General features: G+C 38.1%; 1 protein-coding gene across 2 annotated transcripts in view; it reads left to right on the top strand.

Moving 5' to 3' along the window:
• exoc3l2b (exocyst complex component 3-like 2b) overlaps positions 1–22957 on the top strand; it is a 29634-nt gene extending 6677 nt beyond the window's left edge. For both annotated transcript variants that reach the window (XM_043259088.1, XM_043259087.1), the window contains exons 2-13: positions 3439–3921; positions 5093–5301; positions 11518–12172; positions 13139–13253; positions 14118–14228; positions 14720–14820; positions 15651–15764; positions 15845–15980; positions 16456–16578; positions 16873–17028; positions 19511–19632; positions 21199–22957. In XM_043259088.1, the coding sequence (XP_043115023.1) occupies positions 3461–3921; positions 5093–5301; positions 11518–12172; positions 13139–13253; positions 14118–14228; positions 14720–14820; positions 15651–15764; positions 15845–15980; positions 16456–16578; positions 16873–17028; positions 19511–19632; positions 21199–21478 (2583 nt within the window). In that variant the 5' untranslated portion in view covers positions 3439–3460 and the 3' untranslated portion in view covers positions 21479–22957. The remainder of the gene's footprint in view (positions 1–3438; positions 3922–5092; positions 5302–11517; positions 12173–13138; positions 13254–14117; positions 14229–14719; positions 14821–15650; positions 15765–15844; positions 15981–16455; positions 16579–16872; positions 17029–19510; positions 19633–21198) is intronic.
• Positions 22958–23259: the final 302 nt, after the last annotated feature.

Genomic DNA, 23259 nt, shown 5'->3' with positions numbered 1-23259 from the left:
TTTTTGGCATCCTCCTGAAATCATCTTTCAAACTAATTAAAAAGTTCAAACGAGAATATAGTTTTTCCCATTTTTCCCAAATGCTACAGTAAAAAAAAAAACAACACCAACAAAGAAAAAACAATAACTCAACTGGCCAACTGTTGCTTACAACATGCAGTGAAAAACTAAATGTTTACAGCTAAAGCTCAGCTATTTTTATCCAGCATTATTACAGTGTCTTTAGTGTAAGACATTTTAAAATAAAGCGTATTATTCTTCTGTCTGTTGAAGTCTCCAAGCAGGCCATCTGGCAGACTTTTTACAGCTTAAAGGTTTTGTGAAAACCACAGATACATACTTCTGCATTTTTGCATCCCTGCCGGAGAGGCTGATGAAGCCCAATGCATTATGGGCATTGAAGTTTTCCTACCGTTTTTCTCTGTTTCTCTAGTTATGTACGACTGCTTTAAACAAATCACCCCATAGACAGCTGATTTTTTATTTAAAAACCGCATTCGTCAGTGTTACCCTATTATTCTCACAGTAAATGTGATTTTACTGCAAAATACTATCTAATTGACCATTTTGTCAAGTAGAATGACTGTATTCTGTAATTTGCTTATTTTTTCTGTTATGTACATGAGAGTTTTTTGTGTTCTCTATTTAGCGAATAGTTTGCCTTTGTCTGTTGTAACAATATAGCTAGAGGCGCCATTATCCCATCCCGTCATACACCAATTTAACAACACATTTTTTACAGTAACATATATAGATTGCTTGTCTGATTTCTCCTTGAATTTATCCAGTTATCCACTTATTAGAGAATGCCATTGCCACTGGCTGTAGTCCGGGAGACCTGTCCCTTTTGTCCCCTACCTGTATGAGACAGGAAGAGGAGTTGGTCTGGGAAAGCGGTAGTATGGCTTTTATATCTCACCCAATGATCTAACCCGACGTTCCATATTGGCTCCACTGTAAGGTTTATAATTAGAGACGGAATTTCAGTGGGAATGTTGAGAGAGAGGAGGATTTTCAATGGAACTTCAATTGCCGTAAAACATTTTTCTTATTAACTTATTCACTTAATCTCCTGTTAAACCGTTTAAGCATAAATGAACGCCGTTGTTAAGCAGTTGTGTAACCCATGTTCTCCTCCTCATTCGCTCCATGTGCCTTGTATATTTCCTTCTTGTCTAATAATTAAATCCTACCGGTGATTCAGTGATCGAGTGACAAGTCAGGTTAAAAATGAAACGCCTCTCATGATTGCTAACCTCATTCCGTTCCAAATCTGTGTTCGGTAAAACGTGAGCATACATTGAAAGTCAATGGGGTTCACTTTTGCTCCTGATTATATAGAAAATAGCGTATCTTGCCGGCCGCTTTCAGTATGTTCGTGGCCTTACACACGTCTTCCAGTGTGAATGATCATGAAAGAATAAGCCCTGAATGTTAAGTGACCCATATGGAAAAATCATGCAGACATAATTATTTAAAAGAGGTAGGAAGCCACAAACAATAGACCCTTTCTAGGAATTTAAAGCTCGTTGGCTGTTGCACACTGAAATTGGTCTCCAAGCTACTGTATGGAATATGGCTTTGATCTCAGAAACACGTCGGTAGTATAATTTCTCTTTTTTGTTTACTGAGCTATTGTTAAAATGGCAGAATGTAGTTTTTATGGCGGGGAAGTCAGGTAGACGGCTGGTAACCCAAAGCTAATGATTCATTATGTACCGGCCCCCTTGCATACGCACACACGCATACACAAATTAGCAAACCGGAAGTGATTCAGAGCTGTTCCTATCCCCTTTTGTCACCAGCCATAAATATCCAAGAGGGCTATTCTAGCCAAGAAGCCTTTGAAAGAGGCAAAACATGTTTTCTTGAAATAGACTCGGTTCATCAAGTTGAAGCCCTTCTTTTGTTTATTTACACAAGATTTCGTATGTTCAGGCGTAACGCTTTGTTTTGTCGTGTCAGATATAAGTTTCAGGTTGCTTATCCTAGCCAGAATAAGTCTGTTCTCATGCTCAGGGCTGCGTGTGCTATTTTTCTTCCATTGGAGTATAAAAATATTTTATTAGTCTTGTAATGTAGGCAGGCCCGACATCTAAAGTTCTCTTCAAGATTAGCTAAAGGGTGTGCTTCTGATTCTACCAATCATAAAATCGGTAATCTTTCATATAAAACTGTCAGATCAGTTATCTCTGCTGTATAATACTGTTTGTTGTGCCGAAGCTTTGTTGATATAGATGTGTATCAGTGAAATGAGCGGTACATGTGTCATACATCATACAACAAAGAAAAGAACAAGTCCAGTTTAAAATACAAATAAAATGAGTCAGGGCTGGATTTATTTGATCAAAAATACAGTAAAAAAAAATAGCAATTTACTTTAACATTATTGTAATTAAAAATAAACATTTTCTATATAGAATATGTTTTAAAATGCTATTTTTTCCTGTGATAAGCAAAGCTGAATAATTTCATTATTCTTGTCTTCAGTGTCACATGATCCTTCAGAAATCATTCTAATATGCTGATTTGGTGCTGAAAAAAATATTATTATTAATGTTAAAAATAGTTCTGCTTAATATTAATAGCTGCTTAATACCTTTGTGGAATTTTTAATAGTATTTTTTAATGAATATAGTTCTCACATTAATTTAACATTTTAACATCTAATTAATTTAAAACAAAAACATTTGTCTTTGCTCATCTTTCTTTTTTCGTGTCAATGTTGTTGCATTCCTGCTGTATAGAGAAGCATATATATGGTTTTCACCACTAAATAAAAAAAATGTTACATTTATTTGCGACTTTTCATTTTCGCATACTTTTATCTTGCGGTTTTGAGTTTGCATTTTGCAATTCTCCTTTTTGTTCTCAGTGATTATAAACTCATAAATGCAAAGAAAAAACTCAAGTTTAAAATTGCAAGTTTATTGCAGGTTTCTTTTTTCTCAAGTTTATATTTCACAACTCTGACTTAACAGCTTTCAATTGCGTGACAAAAATTGCACGTTATTTGTTGTCGGATGCATTCATTTCAGTTTTTAAAACAATTGTGATCCCAAAATTTTTCACATTAGCTTATATTCCAAATGATTTGAAGCCATACTTATTGCATAAATATTAAGTGAATATGTCGAACAACTTTATTGTATTTTAAACAAATTAATAAACATGTCATTTACCCAAACTTGATTTCTTTGTGCATTGTACTATGTAATTTCAGCTGGGTTGTAAACTGGAAAGAACCAAAGTAGTCGAAGGGACGTTTTCATAAAAAGGGAAAGCTCATAGCAGCACCATGGATGAATGCCAGTGTACTGGCAGTAATTTCCTGTTTGTATTAGCAGAGTCAGAGTGCATCTGTAATGGCTTATTCACTTCATACTGGTAGTGGTGATGTTGAAAGATATGCCTTTAATTGTTTTATCTCTCTTCCAGCATATATCCTCCCAGCGCAACCATGCCAGTCCTTAAGAACCTCCCGTCTCGGCTGAAGGGAGGCAGGTTTAGCGTGGATTTGTCGACTACACGTAGTGAGTTCATTCTCAGAAAAATGAGTCTTAACCTCAATCCATTTGAGGAGCCTGGTTCAGATGAGGACTGGCCCAGAAGCAATGGAGGCTCGCTTCTGGATGGGCGTGTGCCCCGGGACAGAAACCCGTTCGAGGATGAGGAGGATGAAAACGAGGCTAATGAGGTGCGGCGTGGAGGATCCGGGAAGGGAGGCTCCATCAAAGGAACCCTGGAACGCATGAAAGGGGTCTCCCCACTCAAGACCCTAGGAAAACTGGGCAAGAACTTGCGCATGTCTGGCAGGAGCAAGGGAAAGGACGCCCCCTCCCCACAGGGCTCTATAGGTTCGGCCTCACCCATGCAGAGGAAGAAGAAGGGCCGACGGAGTTCGGAAGGGAGCTTGCTACGGTACGATGGCTTCCATTTCTTCTTAATGGTTCTTTAATCGATTTAATTACTTCACGGTTTGCCTATACGCATTTTTATCAAGTGGCATAAATGCAGTCGAATAACTGGTCTTTAAAGGGATAGTCCATTAAAACAAATTCAGTTCCAAAAAGTTCATAAAATTTAAAAAGATCATGTATATGAATCGGTAGTTGGTTCACGATAAAGAACTGGTTCAGGAGAGTCATTAATTTGAGAATCAGATGACATTGCAGATGACACAAACATAATTTGCATAAATATTATCAGTACTTTTCCCATCTTCTCTGTCCATCCTGTGCACTTCCTCTGTGTCTATGTGACCAGTATTTGTACAGAACTTACTGCAGAATATTTGGTTAAATTTATTTGGATATTAAATGCATAAATTAAGACATAAGAGCACAGTTCATTATTGTGAACTCGTTAACAAAGAATTGTTTTAAAATCCCCATGGGAAAAATGGAGAAATAGTAAATGTAACATAAATGATAACATTTTTGTGGTTATTAATTGCAAATGGACAGAAGGAGTGTTTGTAAAATTATTTCTGCTGTTCCAATAGCAGAATAAAAAACACTTGTTTAAACTATAAGTAACAATAACACAATTTTGATTACACCTATTAGTTGCTTATTAGCATCCATATAACCAAAATATTAGCCATTTATTAGTTCTAATTAAGCACATATTAATGCCTTATTCTACGTGACCTTATTCTGCATCCCTAATTCTACACAATGCCTAATCTTAACAACTACCATACTATGAATAAGCAGCAAATAAAAAATTTGAGGAAAAAGTCGTAGTTAATCGTTAACAAGTCTTACCTATTCCAAAGTGTTACCTAAGTAACTTTGTAACTACATGTCAACTAAATGTCAAATAATTCTCATTAATTTGCAACCACATGTCTACTAACCCTCAGTGTAAACTGTTAGGGTAGAGAATAAGGTTAGTAGAATAAGTTGATGTATATTAGCATAGTTTCTCAGTCAGTGTGTAGTATGATGTGGACCCATCAAAATAAAGTGTCTAAAGTGATCAAGCAGATAGTCTACTAAGACTACTAATAATGACTGCTAGTTGACATGTAGTTTCTTACCGCTGGTAGAATGTCTAAAGTGGACTAAAGCATTACTTCTTTCTATAGAATGGCCGGAAAGTGTAAGGAGAGCTTGACCAATGGTGACCTGTGCTCAGAAACGGATGCTGACTCCACCAGTCGTCGACTCTCCTTCTTGAAGATTGTGGGCAAGGGCAAGATGAAGAGGGAGTCCATGCAGGACCACTCATCTCAGGGGCCGGAGGAGGAGCCGGTGGAGGAAGTGCCTGAGGTCAAACCCAGGGAACCACTTTCAGGTAATCAGTCAACTCAATTTAAACCTGTGCCATCCCATTTAAAGTAACCATTCAGCAACTCGTTGACTCATATTCCTCAGAGTACATAAAAATAAGTAAATACGGATTGGCAGTTTAGCTATTAATAATATTGTGTCAGTGTAGTGCAGTACTTTAGTACTTCTAGAAAAGTAGTCTTGTTGACTGTGATAGCATTAATAATGGAATTATTTGCAAATTAATTCAATTACGAATGTACAATCTTTAATGCTTGTTCCTCAACTTTTGACCACAACTGTACTGTACCTGAGCTTGATTGTTTAACCTGTCCTGCATGAGCACAGTGCATGCAAGCCAGGAATTTGCACATAATTGCATGCTCAGATTTCAGGCTTTTTTCTGCAAGACAAGGAGAGATAAGGTTCAATACCAGCAACAACTTGCAGGCTATGTCGGTTAAAGAATATTGGCATGAAGGATGGTAGTGAAGGTCCCAGCAATGCCTAGCATCACAGGCCCGGACTGTTTTGCAAACGAGTGTTTCTTAGACAGTCAACAGAATTCATTGTGCTCTCAACCTAGTAGAATTTAGTTTCAGCCCTGCTCTTACATAATTGCTCTTACGTAATTACACAATAATTTTAAGCAAGACTCTGGTTAACAGGTTCATGTGTGTTTGATTAGAGTTGGAACTAAATTTTGCAGAAAGATTGATAAGACTTTCCTCTGTTTTCACCATATGGGCCATAGGGGGCTGTCAAATTTAAACCATCAATCTCTCCTCCTTGCTTAAATGCAGCATGGAACATGATAGAAGAAGAATCTGAGCAAAAGGGAACTGAATGTGCCCCTCAGTGTCATGTTTGGTCATGCCTTTTCTTTGTTTCAGCAGGGGGGGGACAGGGTTAGCGATTCACGCTGCTTTGCATGTCCCAGCTGACACAGCAAAAAATCACTTTTTATTTGTGTATTTAGCCACATTATGTTGACGGGAAACCTTTAGTGACCTCTCGCAACAGTCATGTGCGTTTCCAAGCCAGCAACTCTCAGCTGTAGAGACCACCAGATGCTTTATGATTTATCTGTCTTTTGGGTGAAGAGCATTTTTGTTCACACATTGATCAGATGCCAATGGTAAATGCTTTTTTTTTTTTTTTTTTAGTCTGTTCTTGTAGTTTCTTAAGTGTTCCAGAAAAGTTCTTGTCTATGAGCTTAAACAATAGGCCTACTTCCCATTTATTTTGCAGACATAAGTGTTGTGACAAAAGAAAGCATTGCTCCATCAACCCAGCTGTTCTTAAGTGGCGCAACATTCCTGAAAGAATGCTAATCAAATCTTTAATTATTTAATTCACAGGGCCTTTTTTAAGAATGTTATAAAACATCTTCACAACAATGCACTAAAAGAAAATATGGGGCATAGGAAAGATTAAATGAGGAAGTAATGCTTCAGATAATGTGTAAGGCCATGCATACCTCGGCCATCGCACATGCAAGAAGATCAAAAAAAAGCAAAGAACAGGACGTGAAAGCTATTCATGGAAGGTGTTTCAACTGTCAATTGTCAACTTCTGTTAAACCAGATCAGATTTCACTTGAGTAGGAGTTGTCAAAACATTCTCAATGCCTTTACTTCCTGCGTCATTGTTGTACCAGTTTTAGACTATAGCACAACTTATTATTGATGTTATTTATATAAACAGTTTTTAGGGCTGCCCCCCAATAGTGGACTAATCGTTAGGGACCAAAAAGAGGCTTGGACAACCTAAATGTTATTAGTCGCTTAGTCACAGAAAAAAATTGGCGAAGATTGTGATGGACAGATTGTTAACAGCTGGTCTTTTTTTGGTCTCTCTCAATAACAATAAATGCACTTTTGTAAAATAAAGAAAGCAAACCCTGCCCTTTCTACCGTTCTTAGTTTAATTTCTGCTGGCAATTAAATGCTTGTTATAATGATTGAAATTGTTAATTGTTAATCATGCAATTAGTTGACTGATGCTTATAATGAATAACTACTAGTTGACCAGAAAAATCTTTAGTCAAGGGCAGCCCTACTAATTTTAAGTGGTTTTTTTTAAACAATACCATCCTTTCCATGCTGTCGCAACAATATGAAAAATTGTTCTTGGAACACAAGGCATGTTGCAACTAAACCTCATTGTTACATTGTTACTGTCAGTTCAGAGATCAAGGTTCGGATGGCTGGTATCTCTTAGGGCTGAAAGCATTTAGTTGTCTTTGGGATTGGCAGAGTGTTCGATGACATGACTGAATTGATAAAGAAGCCATATAGAAGGGCGTTTACCCCTCATACTAGTGAATGATTTCCAGACCTCGCCAAATTACAAGCCGCAACCTCCAACCATAAGCCATAACTACAGCTGAGAACCATTCTGTCATGGCCGAATCAGTATCTAAGTGGAATGTTTGCAATCAATGCGTTCCCATTTATGATAGCAGATATTCCCGCACGCCAACTGGCAGAGCCGCTTGAGAAAGGAATAGCCAACACTTCCACCTTATCCAGCTATTGTCCAACATTTGGCAGGAGGATTTGTTCATGCATGTTAAATAAACCAACAAGCATTAAGTGAAGGCAGGGTAGCACTTAACGTAAGGCGGAGTTCGCTTTTTCCAAATTGTCCAATTTAGTATTGCACTGTTGATGTTGGCCATGTCTAAATAAATTAAGAAGGGAGTGGGACCGTTCTGTCCTGAGAGGGGCTCATGTCATCGCTTTGCATCCTGACCTAAAGGTCTCCAGTGGCAGGCGAGGCCAGTTGTCACTTGGAAGCCTCTCTGGGGCTGGACATTGAAAGTAAATTTTAGCATGTGGAATTCCTTCAGGACAGGCTCAGTTTTGCTCGACCCATCTGCGCCGCTAAGGCAGAGGCAGGAAATGCAATCGTCCTCCACTTATTAAATATTTCACTTCTGGGGAAAATATGTCTACTCTGCACATGCTGAGCATTAAACAGGGGAAGCGGGTGATTGAGAACGGGAGTTTCTGTAGGCTGCTATTTCTGAAATACTTCAGGTTTTCTCCTGCTCCGACTTGACAGGATGGTTGATTTTCACTCTGAAACACAGAGGGTTAATGGAAAATGGTCCTGAACTTGTGGCACGACAAAGAACAGATCGTATTCCATTACATTCCTAGAATCCAGGCTAATCTTTTCCTTGTAACGGCTGATTGGTCCTGCTGAGAGGTGTTGGTTGTGCAGGTGTGTTGGAGCTATGTTAGCGGATATCTTGCTTAGTCAGATCTTTTCAGCCGAGTTGCTTGTCAGCCCCCACCCATTTAAATCCTCAGCCAAAAGCAAACAGTGTTATGTGTTCTTGGAAGTTGTGGTGGGGGTATATGTGTAGCATATGTGCCATAAGTGCCCTTAAAAGGCAACTCTTCGGTCCCTGTGGTTTTCATTAAGGAAGGGTGGTGACATATCTATGCTTAAGTCAAGCATGCTCCACACCATGAATTTAGTGCGTGAGACTCTGTGGAAACAAAGAGCTAGTGTTGTCCTCTGCACAGCTCCACGCAGTTACTGGCAAAGCTCCGCATTTTAATGATTGTGGGATAAAACCATTTAAACTACATGGCTTTGACTATCTGGATCATTGCTTTTCCAATATTGAAGTCTATCATATATATATATATATATATATATATATATATATATATATATATATATATATATATATATATATATATATATATATATATATATATATATATATATATATATATATATATATATATATATATATATATATAATTTATTGACTTATTAATATTGATGTTGAAAATAGTTGAGCTGCATCGCCTGTAAAAAAACATGGTACAGTTTTTGATGATGGAAATTCAAAAGAGAAGCATTTATTTGAAACAGAAACATTTCTTTGAAATAAATCACACTGACTGCAAACTTCTGAATGGTATGTGAGTTGCAATGCACAAGTATTTATGAGCATATATAATGTAACACACACACACACAGCCTGGTTTGACAGTTAGAATGTTTGAAAAAGTCTTACAATTTGAGAGTTTTATGAGCCATACAAACAGATCTGTACTAATGTAGACAAACGGTTCATTACCCGGAAAGCGAGTGCCTGTTGAATTTCTTTGAACTGCAATTCAGTAAACTCAGATTCCTGTTATTTCAATTCCTATTCAAGTTCCTGCGGACATGGCCAGTACTTTTCAAATTCTCATTCATCGATTAAAAGGCAGCCAGTTTTTAAATTCTCAGACTGAAGTTTAGAGGGTGGACCTATTCTCCCAATGTCAGCATTCGGGTGTCACAGCCATCGAGACGATACAGTGACATGTTGTTCTTGGGTGGAGATATTTTCACGTGGATGAGTTGCAGAGGAAGTGAATTTTTAACAAGGCAGCACATTAATTTTTCCACCTTGTCTCCCGTCTGCGTTAGCGATAACCCTGGCGGTATTGTATTTTATATTTAGATCTCCTTCCGATGGACTGGCACACTCGGGCTGTTTTTAATGCGAAACGCCTGAGAAGGGTGTGGGGTCTGTTGTGGCATTACAGGACAGTCCATCCTCGATAGGGATAGGGACAGATGAGTCAGGCGCCAACCGAACACCCCCGCATCCTTCCCTCTAAAGGTCAGGAAGTCACAAGGAAATAAACGGGCAACTCAGCAAAGCAATGAACCCCTTACCATCCATTCAGTGTCCATTCAGTGAACTGTGACAGATGCATCTTGAAAATGTCAGAAAGAAAGCTTGACAGAAAAAAGTAATATAATAGTAGATGTACATTACATATATATAATTTTTTTAAATTATATACATTGGAAGCCAAAAGTTTGGAATAAGATATTTATATGTTTAAGAAGCAGTCCTTTATGCACACCTTTATTTGATAAATACAATAAAAAATATTGGGAAAACAATAGTACAATATACGAATCATATGACACTAATTATGATTCAAATTTGACTTTACCGTTACATGAATAATTTACATTTTGGAAATGAAATAGAAAACAAATAGAAAACAGCTATTTTATATTTTTTGGATTTTTTTTACAAATACTTAATATTCCAAACCACCAGTGTACATACAGAATATATTATACACTGATGTAATATGTATGTAATTACTGATTGATTACTTGAAGCTTGTCAAAATCTATCACTAGTAATCAGACCAATTTGTTAGCCCAAGTAAATGTGTTCATCCCAAAGGAAAGGACTGGAAATGATGAAGGATGGGTGTGAGCGCTGACCTCAATGAGAGCCCGTCTGCTTCATCAAAGATTTCTTTGGAATGTCAAAAAGTGCTGCTACATGTAAGAAACACAAGTGAGATCATTATAGACTATAGCCAGCAGAGTGCATTGGCAGTCCTTTTGACCATCTGGAAGATATATTGCATTTATGTTTTGGGTTTTAATGGCATGAAATCTACTAATGGGGGAATTCTAAAGGACTTTATTGAATGGCCAAAATAATGTTCCCATATTCCTCCATCTTCTCCAGTGGCTCTCAGACCCACATTGTTCACAGCTATATTTGATTGCTCGGTGGTTTTTCAAGTTCCCGTGATTTACTGGACATTAAAAATTTTTTGGTTGTTTTTACAGACAATTTCTACTATTTTAGAGCTTGGCATATTTAAAAATATATATGCATTATAAAAATATCTATTGGTCTTTTTTGTTTATTTTAATGGTATTTGTTGAGGCTCCTAGTGGGCCCCAACTTTTTTTTTTTTTTTGCTAATTTGTACATGGGATATTTTTTGCACCTTTTCTTCAAACAGGGAGAAAACCAGAGCTTCTCCAGAGATGCTGTGAGATAAGCCATGTTCTGCATTTTAAGTGAAGCGTTACGATGAGAACATTTCCAAAACGGCTTTGGATGTCAAAGCCTAAATGAAAATCAGTGCTTTTCCTCCAACACATTATCTGAAGTAAATCCTCCTTTATGTGGCTGCTTTGTTTATGTAGCTATTAGGTTTCCTAAAATTAAGAGCTTTAAACTAATAAGTTCAATTTGCTCACTTCAGATGTAATAGTTACCTTAACATGATTGTAAAGAAAATATTAGCCCAAGGTCAAGATACTTTTTCAAATGATTGCTCCATGGAAATATATCAGTATATGATTTGTAACAACATGAGGGTGTCTAACAATGAAAGAATGAAATATTTAGTGTCTGCTGTGTGACTAATGCATAAACTCTTTATCTCTGTTTGGTCAGTATTGGAGATCCTGCAGTTGGTGACAAAAAGAGATTTGTTTTTGGCTGACACTCACATTCTGGAGCTGGAGCAGGAGTGTAGGGAGGCCGAGTCCCCGCCGGCAGGGGGCACTGAGGATTTCAGCAGCCCCAGCAGCAAAGACAGCAGCCGGCGCAAAGCCAAAGATGTGGAGCTGCTGTACGAGGCCCTGCAGAAGGAGCTGTGGGACGTGGTGAAGGAGTCTCTGCGGAGCCCCACCGCAGGACCCAACCTGGGCCTGGTGGTGCAGGTGCTTCAGCAGGAGGATCAAGCCGATCGGGACTGGGCTCAGAGTGAAGGAGCCGCTCCAGGAGGCCCACGGCCGAGGGAGTTCAGGAAACGCTGGAGGGAGGCGGTGGTGGAGCTGGCAGATGCAAACCTTCCCCAGCACGAAGAAGTACAGGCAGGCGAGCTCGCAGCTTACCTGGATAAGCTAAGAGTGCGTATGGTGGAGGACCTCGGAGCGGCTCGGCGTAACGTGGTGTCTTTATATCCTGTGGAATACGACTCCTTTCAAGTGTACACACAGAGCTACCATCAGGCTGTTACACGTCGTCTCCAGGCTATCACTAATGGAGATCTGCAGATCACTGATATTTACTCTTTGCTGGACTGGCTCTACAACATTTACAATAGGTAAACAACAGCAGTTTTGATTAGGATCGTTCACTCTAAACCTGTTTGAGAAAGTTGTCCCATAAAAGCAGCCAAACATTGACAATTATGAAGTTCTTCTGTAGTCATGTTCAAATGTTAGGATTGTCAGGTTTGACGCATCGGTACTGTTTCATCTTTTTGGGATCAGTTTTTTGTTGTTTTTGCATAGAAATGGTCAAACTCTTCTTCACAATAAACTGAACAAGCTGACCCTTTGAACCCCTAAAAATTAATGATTGAAAAATTACAGCTACGGTACGCAATATGACAAAATTAAGATATGTACAGCAAAATTAAGTTCAAAATTAAGAGGTTTGAAAATCTAAATTATGCCCCAAATTAAATTCTACCATCTTGAAACCTTTCTGTTAATTCATCTGAGTGGAAGACCAAAGTTGAGTTTCTTTTTGAGGAAACGTTTGTGATCGGTAGTGAGAAATGTTTCACAAATCAGCGTATTAGAATAATTTCTGAAAGATCGTGTGACTAAGGGACTGGAATAACGGAAGCTGAAAATTCATTTTAAAATGTATTTAAATAGAAAACTGTTACTCTAAATTGTAATAATATTTCGCAGTATTACTGTTATATTGTATTTTTCAAAAAGTGCAGTCTTTGTGAGTGTAGGAGATTGCTTTTTTTTTTTTTAAATATATACATATATTACCAACCCCCAAATTGTAAACAATATTAAAAGTTAATCCAGTGGCGATTAGCGAAGGCCTGTTTTGTTGTTTGTATTAAGTATTGCTGGCTGTATCCAGTCGTAAAGCCACATATATCAACAGCAAACCTGAAACAGATTGTTATAAATAGCGCCTGGTTGATATGAGAGGTGAAAGCCACTCTTGTACCTTCCCATTCCTGTTCCTTCATAATTCAATGTTTCCTTAAGAGTGAAGTCCAGACTCAGTTTGTGATTTGCTCTTCCTGTTGTTGCTGCAGAGATGTCCTTGGAACAGTCACCATAACAACACCCATTAACCTCTCGCAGCTCGGCCCACTGCTGCCAGCGGAGACGGTGGAAAAACTCGAGCTGGACTGCCTCAACTCAGTCAGGGTGAGAACCCAAATTCCCAAGTATCTTCTAGCATTTTCTGTGGATCTTGAACAACGGCACATCCTGTCCACTCAAAGAGATGGCTGGTCATTGCAACCTGCACGGTCAATTAGAGTCCGGCATTTCAGGGTCAACGCACGGTTTTCCTGTCTACAATGAGCACTACACAATAGGCGTCAGTTTGACAACATATTTTTCCCCTTCGCTCATTAGGCAACATCAATGTGTGTTTCTTTAATAATCCTTAAAGGGTTAGTTCACCCCAAAATGAAAATTCTGTCTTTAATTACTTTAATTACCCTTGTGTCGTTCCAAACCGTAAGACCTTCGTTCATCTTCAGAACACAGTATATATTTCGGAGGAAATCGGAGAGCTATCTGACCCTCCATAAACAGCAACACAACTGAAACGATCCCAGAAACTCTCCAAAATGGCAGAAGACATAACTCGGGGGAGAAGAATTGTGTAAATTATGTTATTTTTGTTTTCTTTGCACAAAAAAAGTATACTTGTTGAGCCACTGATGTCACATGAACTCTGTTATCTTTACTACGTTTCTAGAGCAGGGATCATTTCAGTTATGTCGCTGTCTATGGAGGGTCAGATATCTCTCAGATTTCATCAAAAATATCTTCATTTGTGCTCCGAAGATAAACAAAGGTATTTGAACGACATTAAAGTGAGTAATCAATGACAGAACTGAGCCCTTTAAGCCAATCACGAAAATAGTGGTCATCATGGTTAACAGAGCGATTGTTTCCTTACGGATGCTGTCGTTCATACATACCCAATACAGGCCCCAATATGGCCGCCCCCTCTCACAGCAAGGTCACTTTAATTGAGTGTGTTGAAATGTTTTCCAGGGCAAAGTGACCAATGAGCTGTCTCAGGTTTTGGAGGAGGAGGAAAAGAGATGGCTGGACACCCTGAACGTCGAGGAGTATCAGTTACCTCTGGCTCGAACTGTTATTCAGGTCAGCGCAGGGACCATTTATTCTCACTATTTTATGCTTGACATATGGTGTCAGAGCATGTGATATCACATGTTACTCTAATCCATTTTCTCAGTATTGATTTTGTGTACAATGGCCCACTGTTTCAGGCCATCTGCAGTAATTTCAGCAAGTTTTAGACACTGGGTTTGTTGTTAGAACAAAACGTAAGACATGTCGAATGGCATCCATGCACCTCCGTGTAACAAGAAAATCGTCTCCTAGCTGGAACCAAAATAAACAAACATTTCCCATTGTGAGACTGTTTCCATTACAGCTCATTGTTTTTGCAGGCTCTGTATTGCACCCTAGTGGTTATGAATGATAGTACGGAAACAAGAAAATTGGTCATTTTTTTGAAGTAGCATTGATCAAGATGTTTCAAGACTAAATCGAAGAACTTTGTAACGGATTTTAATTGACTTAGTGTTACTGGTGCGTAAATAAAGCATTTCTAATATTTTTGGTTATAGAGGCTACAAGAGGACCTTGAGAGATCGGCAGCCGTAAACAGAAATTTGGGTTCACGGGTTGCTCAATGCAGTCTCAACGGACTGGCAGATTTCCTGTACAGGTGGGAAGTTAATACTTGAAATATGATGCTGCCATACAAATGTTTGGAGTCAGAAATTAATACCTCTATTCAGCAAGGATGCATTAAATTGATCAAAAGTGACACTAAATACTGCAGTGTTGCAAATAATTTTTTATTTCAAATACATATTGAACTCTGTATTTATCAGAGAAAAAATATTAGAGTTTCCACAAAATGTTCCAAAAAATGCAAATATTTAGCAGGCCAACTGTTTTCAATATTGATAATGTTAGAAATTCTTCTTAAGGAGCTAATCGGTATATTCGAATTTCTGAAAGATCGTGTGACTTGAATAATGATGCTGAAAATTCAGCTTTGCCATCATAGGAGGAAATAACATTTATTCTTGCATTTAAAGACCAATATTTTTGTAAATATCATACAATCCTCATCAGTAGTAACATTAAAACTAATTTTAAGCTTAATATTAAGAAATATGCATTGTGCGCAAGAATTACTCGAAGTAAGATTTGATTATAAAAGTCTCAAGCGATATGCAAGTTATTTTGTTAACAGATTTCAACTACACTGATGAAATGAATGGCTTTTAAATGTATTCCCTTTTCACTGGGAATAACAGTTCGCAATCTTAAGGTCATTGCACACTGAATCTGAAAAGTTCACGCGTTAAAAAATAAATGTGACCTCACGTTGTGTGAATCATGTTTACACGCTGTTTTCATCCGTCATAAACTAATTCTGCGTTTTCGCATCCCCAGCAAGCATTTTAAAAAGGAAAGGATGACAAATGCTAAAATCCTTGTGAAAATTACTAACTACATGCCATCCTTAAATTGTTCCTGCTGCAGTTTTCAGAGAAAGGTGGAGATGTTCCATGAGATGCTCGTAAGCAGCAGTGAGGTAAACGAAGACGGTTACGTCGCTAAAACCATCGCTCTTGTCAACTGCTGTCCAACGTTCAGGTAGGCTTCCTCAAAATCCTTTCTACGAGGGTTTTTTAAAATGATTTGAGTGTTTTTATAATATAAACTGCTGTGTTTAGGAGCTTTGTGGAGCGCTGCGGCCAGTGTGACCCCTCAACCAGCGAGGACTCTATTCGTAGAGCCAACGCGGCCCTGGACAGGATAGTCAGCTTGAGTGTGCGAGTGCTAAACGACAGGCTTTTTGAACATATTAGGGTGAGGATGCCACAGACCGCCCCCCCCACACTTCCTCACACAAACATGCAAGCACATATTTTTCAATACCTTATGTTCGTCATACGTCTCTGTCCAGGAATATAAAGAATATCTTATCAGCATTTCCCCAATGGGCTGTTCTCAAGGATGTTGTTTTGCACGGCTACATGGCTCCAAGACACTAAAATAGCAGCACTATGTGAAAAACACTAGTGAATTGGATGTTTTTGGCCTGAAGCCGAACGGTATTCAGTGTTTGCTGTACAGATTGGCATTACCAGCTCTCATGGGCCGCATAGTTTCGCTGCATCCTTTTTTACCAAGAAAGGGGCTCGAACAGGAAGTTAGCCGCACTCTCTTGACTCTAAATATGAAAGCCCTCATATCCTGGTGATGGCAAATATAGTACATTCCCTTGTTTACCGTGTATGTCATTTCTAATCAAGATCGTTCTGTCTCTGTTTTTTTTACGTAGCCTTTGTTTGATAAGCTGATTAAACGAAAATGGCTGAGCAACACTGAGCCTTTTGAGCAAATCGAGGCGCTCATAAAAGAGCACTTCAAGAAGTTTCGCAGGATGGACAATCCACCTTATGAGGTAAACTAAAATCAATCTGCAATTTAGCATTTAGCATAAATGATTCTTAAAACCATTTTTACCGCTTTATCAAGTACGCTTTGGTTCTTTAATTCTTGTTAATTCTTGTATCTACACAGCCATTGGTTCTTCACAATATTTTTGTACGATCATCGCTAATCTCTATATAGCTCTCTAAACTAAAACAAGTTCAGCTCATTCAGTTGTATGTCTAATTGTGGATTTAGCCATAGATATTGTACAGTCAGTTAGTCATTATCTCCCTAAAAAGCCTCTTATTTGCTGTTCTCTTAGGTCCTGGTGGTGGAGGTGCACCGGCGTGTGATGACTGAATATGTGCGGGCTATCATGAGGGGCAGAATCATCTGCACATCACTCAAAATGAGGAAGAGAATGGCTGGACGCCTTCGTGACGAAGGAAAGCACCTAAAAACACTCTTTAAAGAGCTGGTGAGTCACTTATCTGAAAGGCCAATGTAAAATGTTTTCATTTTTCTTGCTAACCTGTGGTGCATTTCCTAAAAGCATCAGTAGCCATGATAACTCTGTTGGTTACGACGGAATTTGTGGCAATAGTTGCTTTTTGTAAAACACACCCCTGATCTTTTTTTTAAAAAAAAGAAGTCAGTTTTTATATATTATATTATATTTTGTGATGTGCCTTTTGTAATTCTTTTAAATTACTTTTTAAGTTTAATACATTTTTATTTCAGTTTAAACTCATTTCCAGCTCTTTAATTTTAGCTACCAATAATAATCCTGTTGTCAGCAAAATATATACTATATATAGCTTATATATACTCAAAATATATACTATATACATACTATATATAGAACGATACTATATATAGTATATATATATATATATATAGTATATATATATAGAGTAGATACTCTCTCTCTCTCTCTCTCTCTCTCTCTCTCTCTCTATATATATATATATATATATATATATATATATATATATATATATATATATAAATAATATGTTTATACTAATCAATTAAAAATATTCCAGTACGATCGGCAGTGAACTAAAAAATTTTTTTAATTTTTTTCTAAATATCCAGTAATGTCTACATTTTCCATGTTACAGTAACTTACAAGGTTGTCAACTTGTTTCATATTTATGGGAATAACTGATAACTGCTGTACATCAAATCAATCACTAATCAGACCAATCACCGCAGATTAGCATCACCCATAAAGATTTGTTTTGCGAATCGTTTGAGAGCCATTGAGCAAATAAGGTAAAAAATAAAAGCATATTATAAAAAAAGTCTTTTTAGACCTTGCAAGCATGTCAACCTGTTGTGGTGGACTCCCAAAATCATTCATTACCTAAAATAGGGGCACTTTAAATTTACTATCAAATATCTAAATTCAAATAATTTTATTAAATTCATTTTATTCAAATAAGTAATGAAACATACTTTGTTTTAACTATTTATTCACTGACATGTGCCTGTGTTGGGAGAAATTGGGAGAGAACGGTTTTTTATTTTCACTTTTGATGTGGAAAAAGTGCTTACAGCTGTCAAAAATACAACTTTTGGGACTTTTTGTTATTAAAAAAAACGAAGACACCGTAAAATAATTTGTCATTTTATTTGTATTAGCACGGCAAATATATTTTTCTTATTAAATCCTTTTCTCAGATTCATCACACTCTGTAAAAACTGTCATGTCCTGTTTTGAGCTAGATTCTAAGTACATTTTAATCACTCAGAAACCATCTCTAGCTGACAACTTTTCAAACAAAAACGATTGTGAAGAATGGGCTCCTCTGGAGTGGGCACAGAGGCAGATGGCCAAACAGGGCTTCGGCTCCAAAGGGCATCTCTCTGACCCACCCAAACGCTCCTTTCCCCTGTGCAGTGTCCAGCCCTTGCTTCAGTTAAAACATCCGTTTGTCACCTCGGTGGACAACAGGATGCCATTGTTTATGGAAGAATGTCCTGGCCTGGGCCTTTGAAGTCATGACTTGCCTTTAAGGTCAAACCGAGAGTCAGGAAGAACTGCCTTGGTGTAATGGGCATACAGATATTTACCCTCAATTGGAACAACATGTGCTCCTATACTTAATCCTCTAGGTTTTTGTTTTTCCAGAGACGAGGGTAAAAATAGCCTTTGGAGTCGTTTTGAGGCGCTGTGATCTTTGGCAGAAGTCACTGTATAATGTACTTTTGGAAAAAGTTAATCTCATAAAAATATGTACCTCTGTGCACTTTTTGCGCAACACTGTTTTTACGTGCCTTACTGCACGTTTCGCCACAGTTTCAAGGGAAATGTCCAATGAGTGGCGCTAAAACGCGGGTTACGTGAATCCTGGCGCGTTTTTAATTACGTCGATATAGGTATGTATTGTGGCGGTTCAGAATTGAAATACCCGGTTGCTGAAAGGCAATGCTCTATCATGTTGGAAATCCAACCCTAAACCTTCCCAATAGTGTTAACTCAATGCAAAACTGATATAAAAACACATTTCAACTTCCTTTAATTCAGATTTAAACTCTTTTGTCAAACCGTAGTTACGTGGGATTAAACCAGAGCTCGTCGCCTCTCAAGTGCATCTCCGTGAGCTACCGAGCAAACCTGCCGTCTGTGAATTAAGATATTAAGCTGGATATGTGTGATGCTAACATTCAAAAGCATCATTTTTTAAATATCCCAGCATGTTAATGTTATTCTGCAGCCGTATCGTGATATTCTTCAAGTAAATGACACTTTATTAATAGAAACTCATGTGAAAAGGAATAAAAGGTGTCAGTTTGACTTCCTCTAGTGTTCATTTCTTTCGGAAACTGCAGTGAGCACCAAGGTGCATTTATGCCACGAGAATCTGAACGTTCGTCTGTACATCTGTTCATCTCGACATATGAAGATTGATTTGGTGACAGATCTGATGTTATCTTTGTTTGCCCCCATCCAGGAATCCACCGCCTCTTGGCTCGACAGCGCTATTCCTCACTTATCGGAGATCATTCTCTTGGAAGACACTCCCTCCATCCAAATGGAAGTTGGCGTCCTGGTACGGGAATTCCCTGACATACGGTCAGTGTCTTGAGGGGCCGGGACACCTTGTAGCCCCTGATATGATCGAGGTCGAAAAGCAGAGAGCTCAGGTCATCTGACAAAACATGGTCGTTCTGTTTGACAGCAAAAGAGGGGCTTGTAAAAGCAAACAAGACCTTTTGCGGTTTCCTGATTTTTATTGTTGGTTATCCCAGATTCGCATGAAAGGTGTACAGTTGTCCAGCTCTGGGTTCTCGCGAAGACAAAGCAAAAACACAGGCATCCTGCCAGGACCTGACCTACAGCTCCGTGGTTTAACCTAGAGAGGGCAGTTGTCTAATCAAGAGCCCTAAACGGCAGCAGAATCCAGAGGAAACTCTCTTTTGTGGAATGTGTGCTAAATAAAGCTTGAACCTTCAAATACATGACCTAGATGTGCTGCGGGCTCCATTGTTTAGCATTAGCAACACCTTTGGGTTTTAAACTGACGAACACTTGGAACCTCTCCCATCTACCGTACATATATTCACACATTTTATGATCTAGGGAAACTTTGAATGAGCGGGAACCAACTCTGGGAAGGTTAAATTAGGATTCTTTGCACCTTGTTGTTACAGCTGTACTTATATACATTACATGTACGGTACGTTATAGAATATTAAAGTATTAAAGAATTTAAAGTTTTATTTTTTGTTATCTTCCAGTTTGAAACATTGTTTTAATATCCTATCCTTTTTGTTTTGGTTTTAATTGTTTAGTAATTTTTTGGGAAAAGAAATGAGGGGAACAAAATTTGAAAAAATAACATGGATGAATACATTTAAAAGTTTGTGGTTGGTAATAAAAAAAACGCTTTATTCGAAGGTGTCCTTTTTACAAGTTACATGTACTTTTGTAATAACAATAAATGATGCAGAATTACATGCATCACAGAAGTTACTCTAATCCTAACCTTAACCATATAGCAGGTACATGTAGTTAATATTACTCAATATTTATATGTATTATTACACTGTAACAAAGACACCTAAATAAAGTGTAACATTTTTAAGGTTTTTGAAAGAAGGATGTCTCTCTCTCTGTCTCTCTCTGTCTCTCTCACTCTCTCTCTTTCTCTCTGTTTCTGTTTCTGTCTCTGTCTCTCTCTCTCTCTCTCTCTCTTTCTCTCTGTCTTTCTCTCTCTCTCTGTCTCTCTCTCTATCTCTTTCTCTCTGTCTCTGTCTCTCTCTCTATCTCTTTCTCTCTGTCTCTCTCTCTCTCTCTCTCTCTCTGTCTCTCTCTCTCTCTCTCTCTCTCTCTCTCTCTCTCTCTGTCTCTCTCTCTCTCTCTCTCTCTCTCTCTCTCTCTCTCTCTCTCTCTCTGTCTCTCTTTGTCTCTGACAAGCTCGGGTCTTTTAAAAGATAGACTTCTTTGTTGTCTTTGTATTTGAAGAATTACAGTTTAGAAGAACATTCTAGTTATGCAAACAAAAACGTTTTCAAAGAAATAACAGCCCTGTAACTTAAGACAAAGTTTCACTCGTTTAGCCACTTATTGTGACACGATACAGTTATTGTTAATATGGCATTATGTCAAGATTGAGTAAACCATTATTGTGTTTTGCAGGAGGAAGCATGTTTCTGCCATACTCAATATCCGTGGGATGACCCGACAAACAGAAAGGCAGGAGATCTTGAATATAGTGAAAGACATCGAGAACAGCGACAGCATCATGCGAGTGTCCCGGGACAGGGCTCTCTTCGGAGAGGTGCCGGTGACGTCAGAAGTACACTGTCTAAATGTAGGCCTGAGCCGCGTGGCCCTCACCGCCTCATCCCTCTTCTCCAGCATTCGCTTCCGGCGCAGAAGGACACCAACCAGGGAAAACCAGGATGACATGCTGTAATCCGCCTCGAATGGATTGTCGAGTCACCCAGCACTCATAGAGCACTGGAGCCCATCAGCACAGCATTTGTCACTAAAGCGTTCGCATGCGCCGTTGTCATATCGAAAGGACAAGCAGGGGCGTCTCACAGATGCTCAGGATTGCAGGTCCTCTGAGAAAACTGAAAAAGTGACACTACAGTCGGCATGACTACAACTGTTTTTGCACAACTAACTTTGCAAAGGCTTATGTGAAATACAGTGGCACCAAAAATATTTTGGCACTTTTAAAAAAAAACGTGTGAATGTTTTTGCGTTACATGACAAAGTAACAAACCAAACAGGAAAAAAAAAGTAAAGAAATAGTAAAGGTTTTAAATGATCGGTGACATTTTGTAGTTGTAAGGTGTTAGTGAAACGTGTTCATACTGTCTCAGGACCGTTTAAAATCAGAGCAAAAATGCCACAAAGGGTTCTGTGAACAGGTCTAGTCTCATTTTAATCCTAATACAACGAAACTCGTACATTCTGTGTACCTAAAAATGTCCAAATAATCTTTGGGGCCACTATATGTTTTTTTTTTTTCTTTAATTGATGTGTATTGTCTGAATATATAGTGCAAACGTCTCTAGGAAATGTGTTTTAGGATCTTAAATTGCAGGGGTCCAAGTGCATATTGTAAAAAAAAATATATAACTACTGATCAAGACACTGCTTGGTTTGAGAATTATTAGTTTTGTTTTGTTCTAAATCATATCATTTATCATTTTGACTTTTGACAGTAATTGATAGTTATGTTTTCTTTTGTTTTCTTTTAGTTGCACATGACTGAAGACTGATTTTAAGGTACTATGCAGTTGCAGTTATCTTTAATCTTTCAATAATTTTTATCATATTTAAATGGATGATTTTGTGGTCCAGTCATCTATTGTCTTGATAAATGTATTTTGTTTGAGATTACTCAGATTTACCTGTGAAAAAAAAAAAAAAATCAAGAGGGACTATTTATGTATTGCAAGACTTATTTATTCCACCAGTAATTTCATTCATCTGTAATAAATACTGAAGAACAACATCAATGGAAACCAATCCAAGCACAAATAACTGCAACTAAAAACAGTGTAAATTCGTGAATCATTCTATCACTTTATAGACACTGTGTTCAATGCACAGCCATAGTTTTTCTGTGTTTATCTTAAATACCGATGGACAGGACATTTTAAACATTTATGTATTATGCTTTTATTGTGCCGCAGAGTTTGGCATATTTTTATCCAGATTGTCTTTTCAGCATAAGTCTGTATATGTTGCTGTGTGAGCGCCACGGAAAGGAAAAAAAAAAAATCAAAGAACATTTCAGTCAATTTTAGGGTACTCTGCATGTTGCTACATATGAAAGACTTAAGACTTTGACCTAAACTGATATTTTGGTTATAGGAAGAAAAGATATTTTACAGTGTACATATATTAAATCACGCATCAATAAATGACAGAGATCGGATATTTCTGTGTGAGTGTGTTCGTGAATAAATCTGGCACCGGGAGCTTGCGTGGCTTTGACGTCACAGCGACCCTCGCGTCATCTCCACGTCATCACTGTCGTCCAGGTTACGCGTGTTTTTGGTCGCCGCTGTCCTTGGTGCTGAGCGCGAGCCCACGGACGCATGCGCAAGGGCTTCAGAAACGCTAAATATTATTTATGACTATGCAACAGTGAAGAGTGCGGTCATCAATCGTATTTTTAGAGAACGCTGTGCCTTTGCTATTTCTTTGTACTGGTCTGTACTTCAGCTGGGTTTCTTC

The sequence above is a fragment of the Puntigrus tetrazona genome, chromosome 15 (genome assembly GCF_018831695.1).
Source record: "Puntigrus tetrazona isolate hp1 chromosome 15, ASM1883169v1, whole genome shotgun sequence".
Lineage (NCBI taxonomy): Eukaryota > Metazoa > Chordata > Actinopteri > Cypriniformes > Cyprinidae > Puntigrus > Puntigrus tetrazona.
This window is presented reverse-complemented; position numbering and strand designations above follow the sequence as displayed.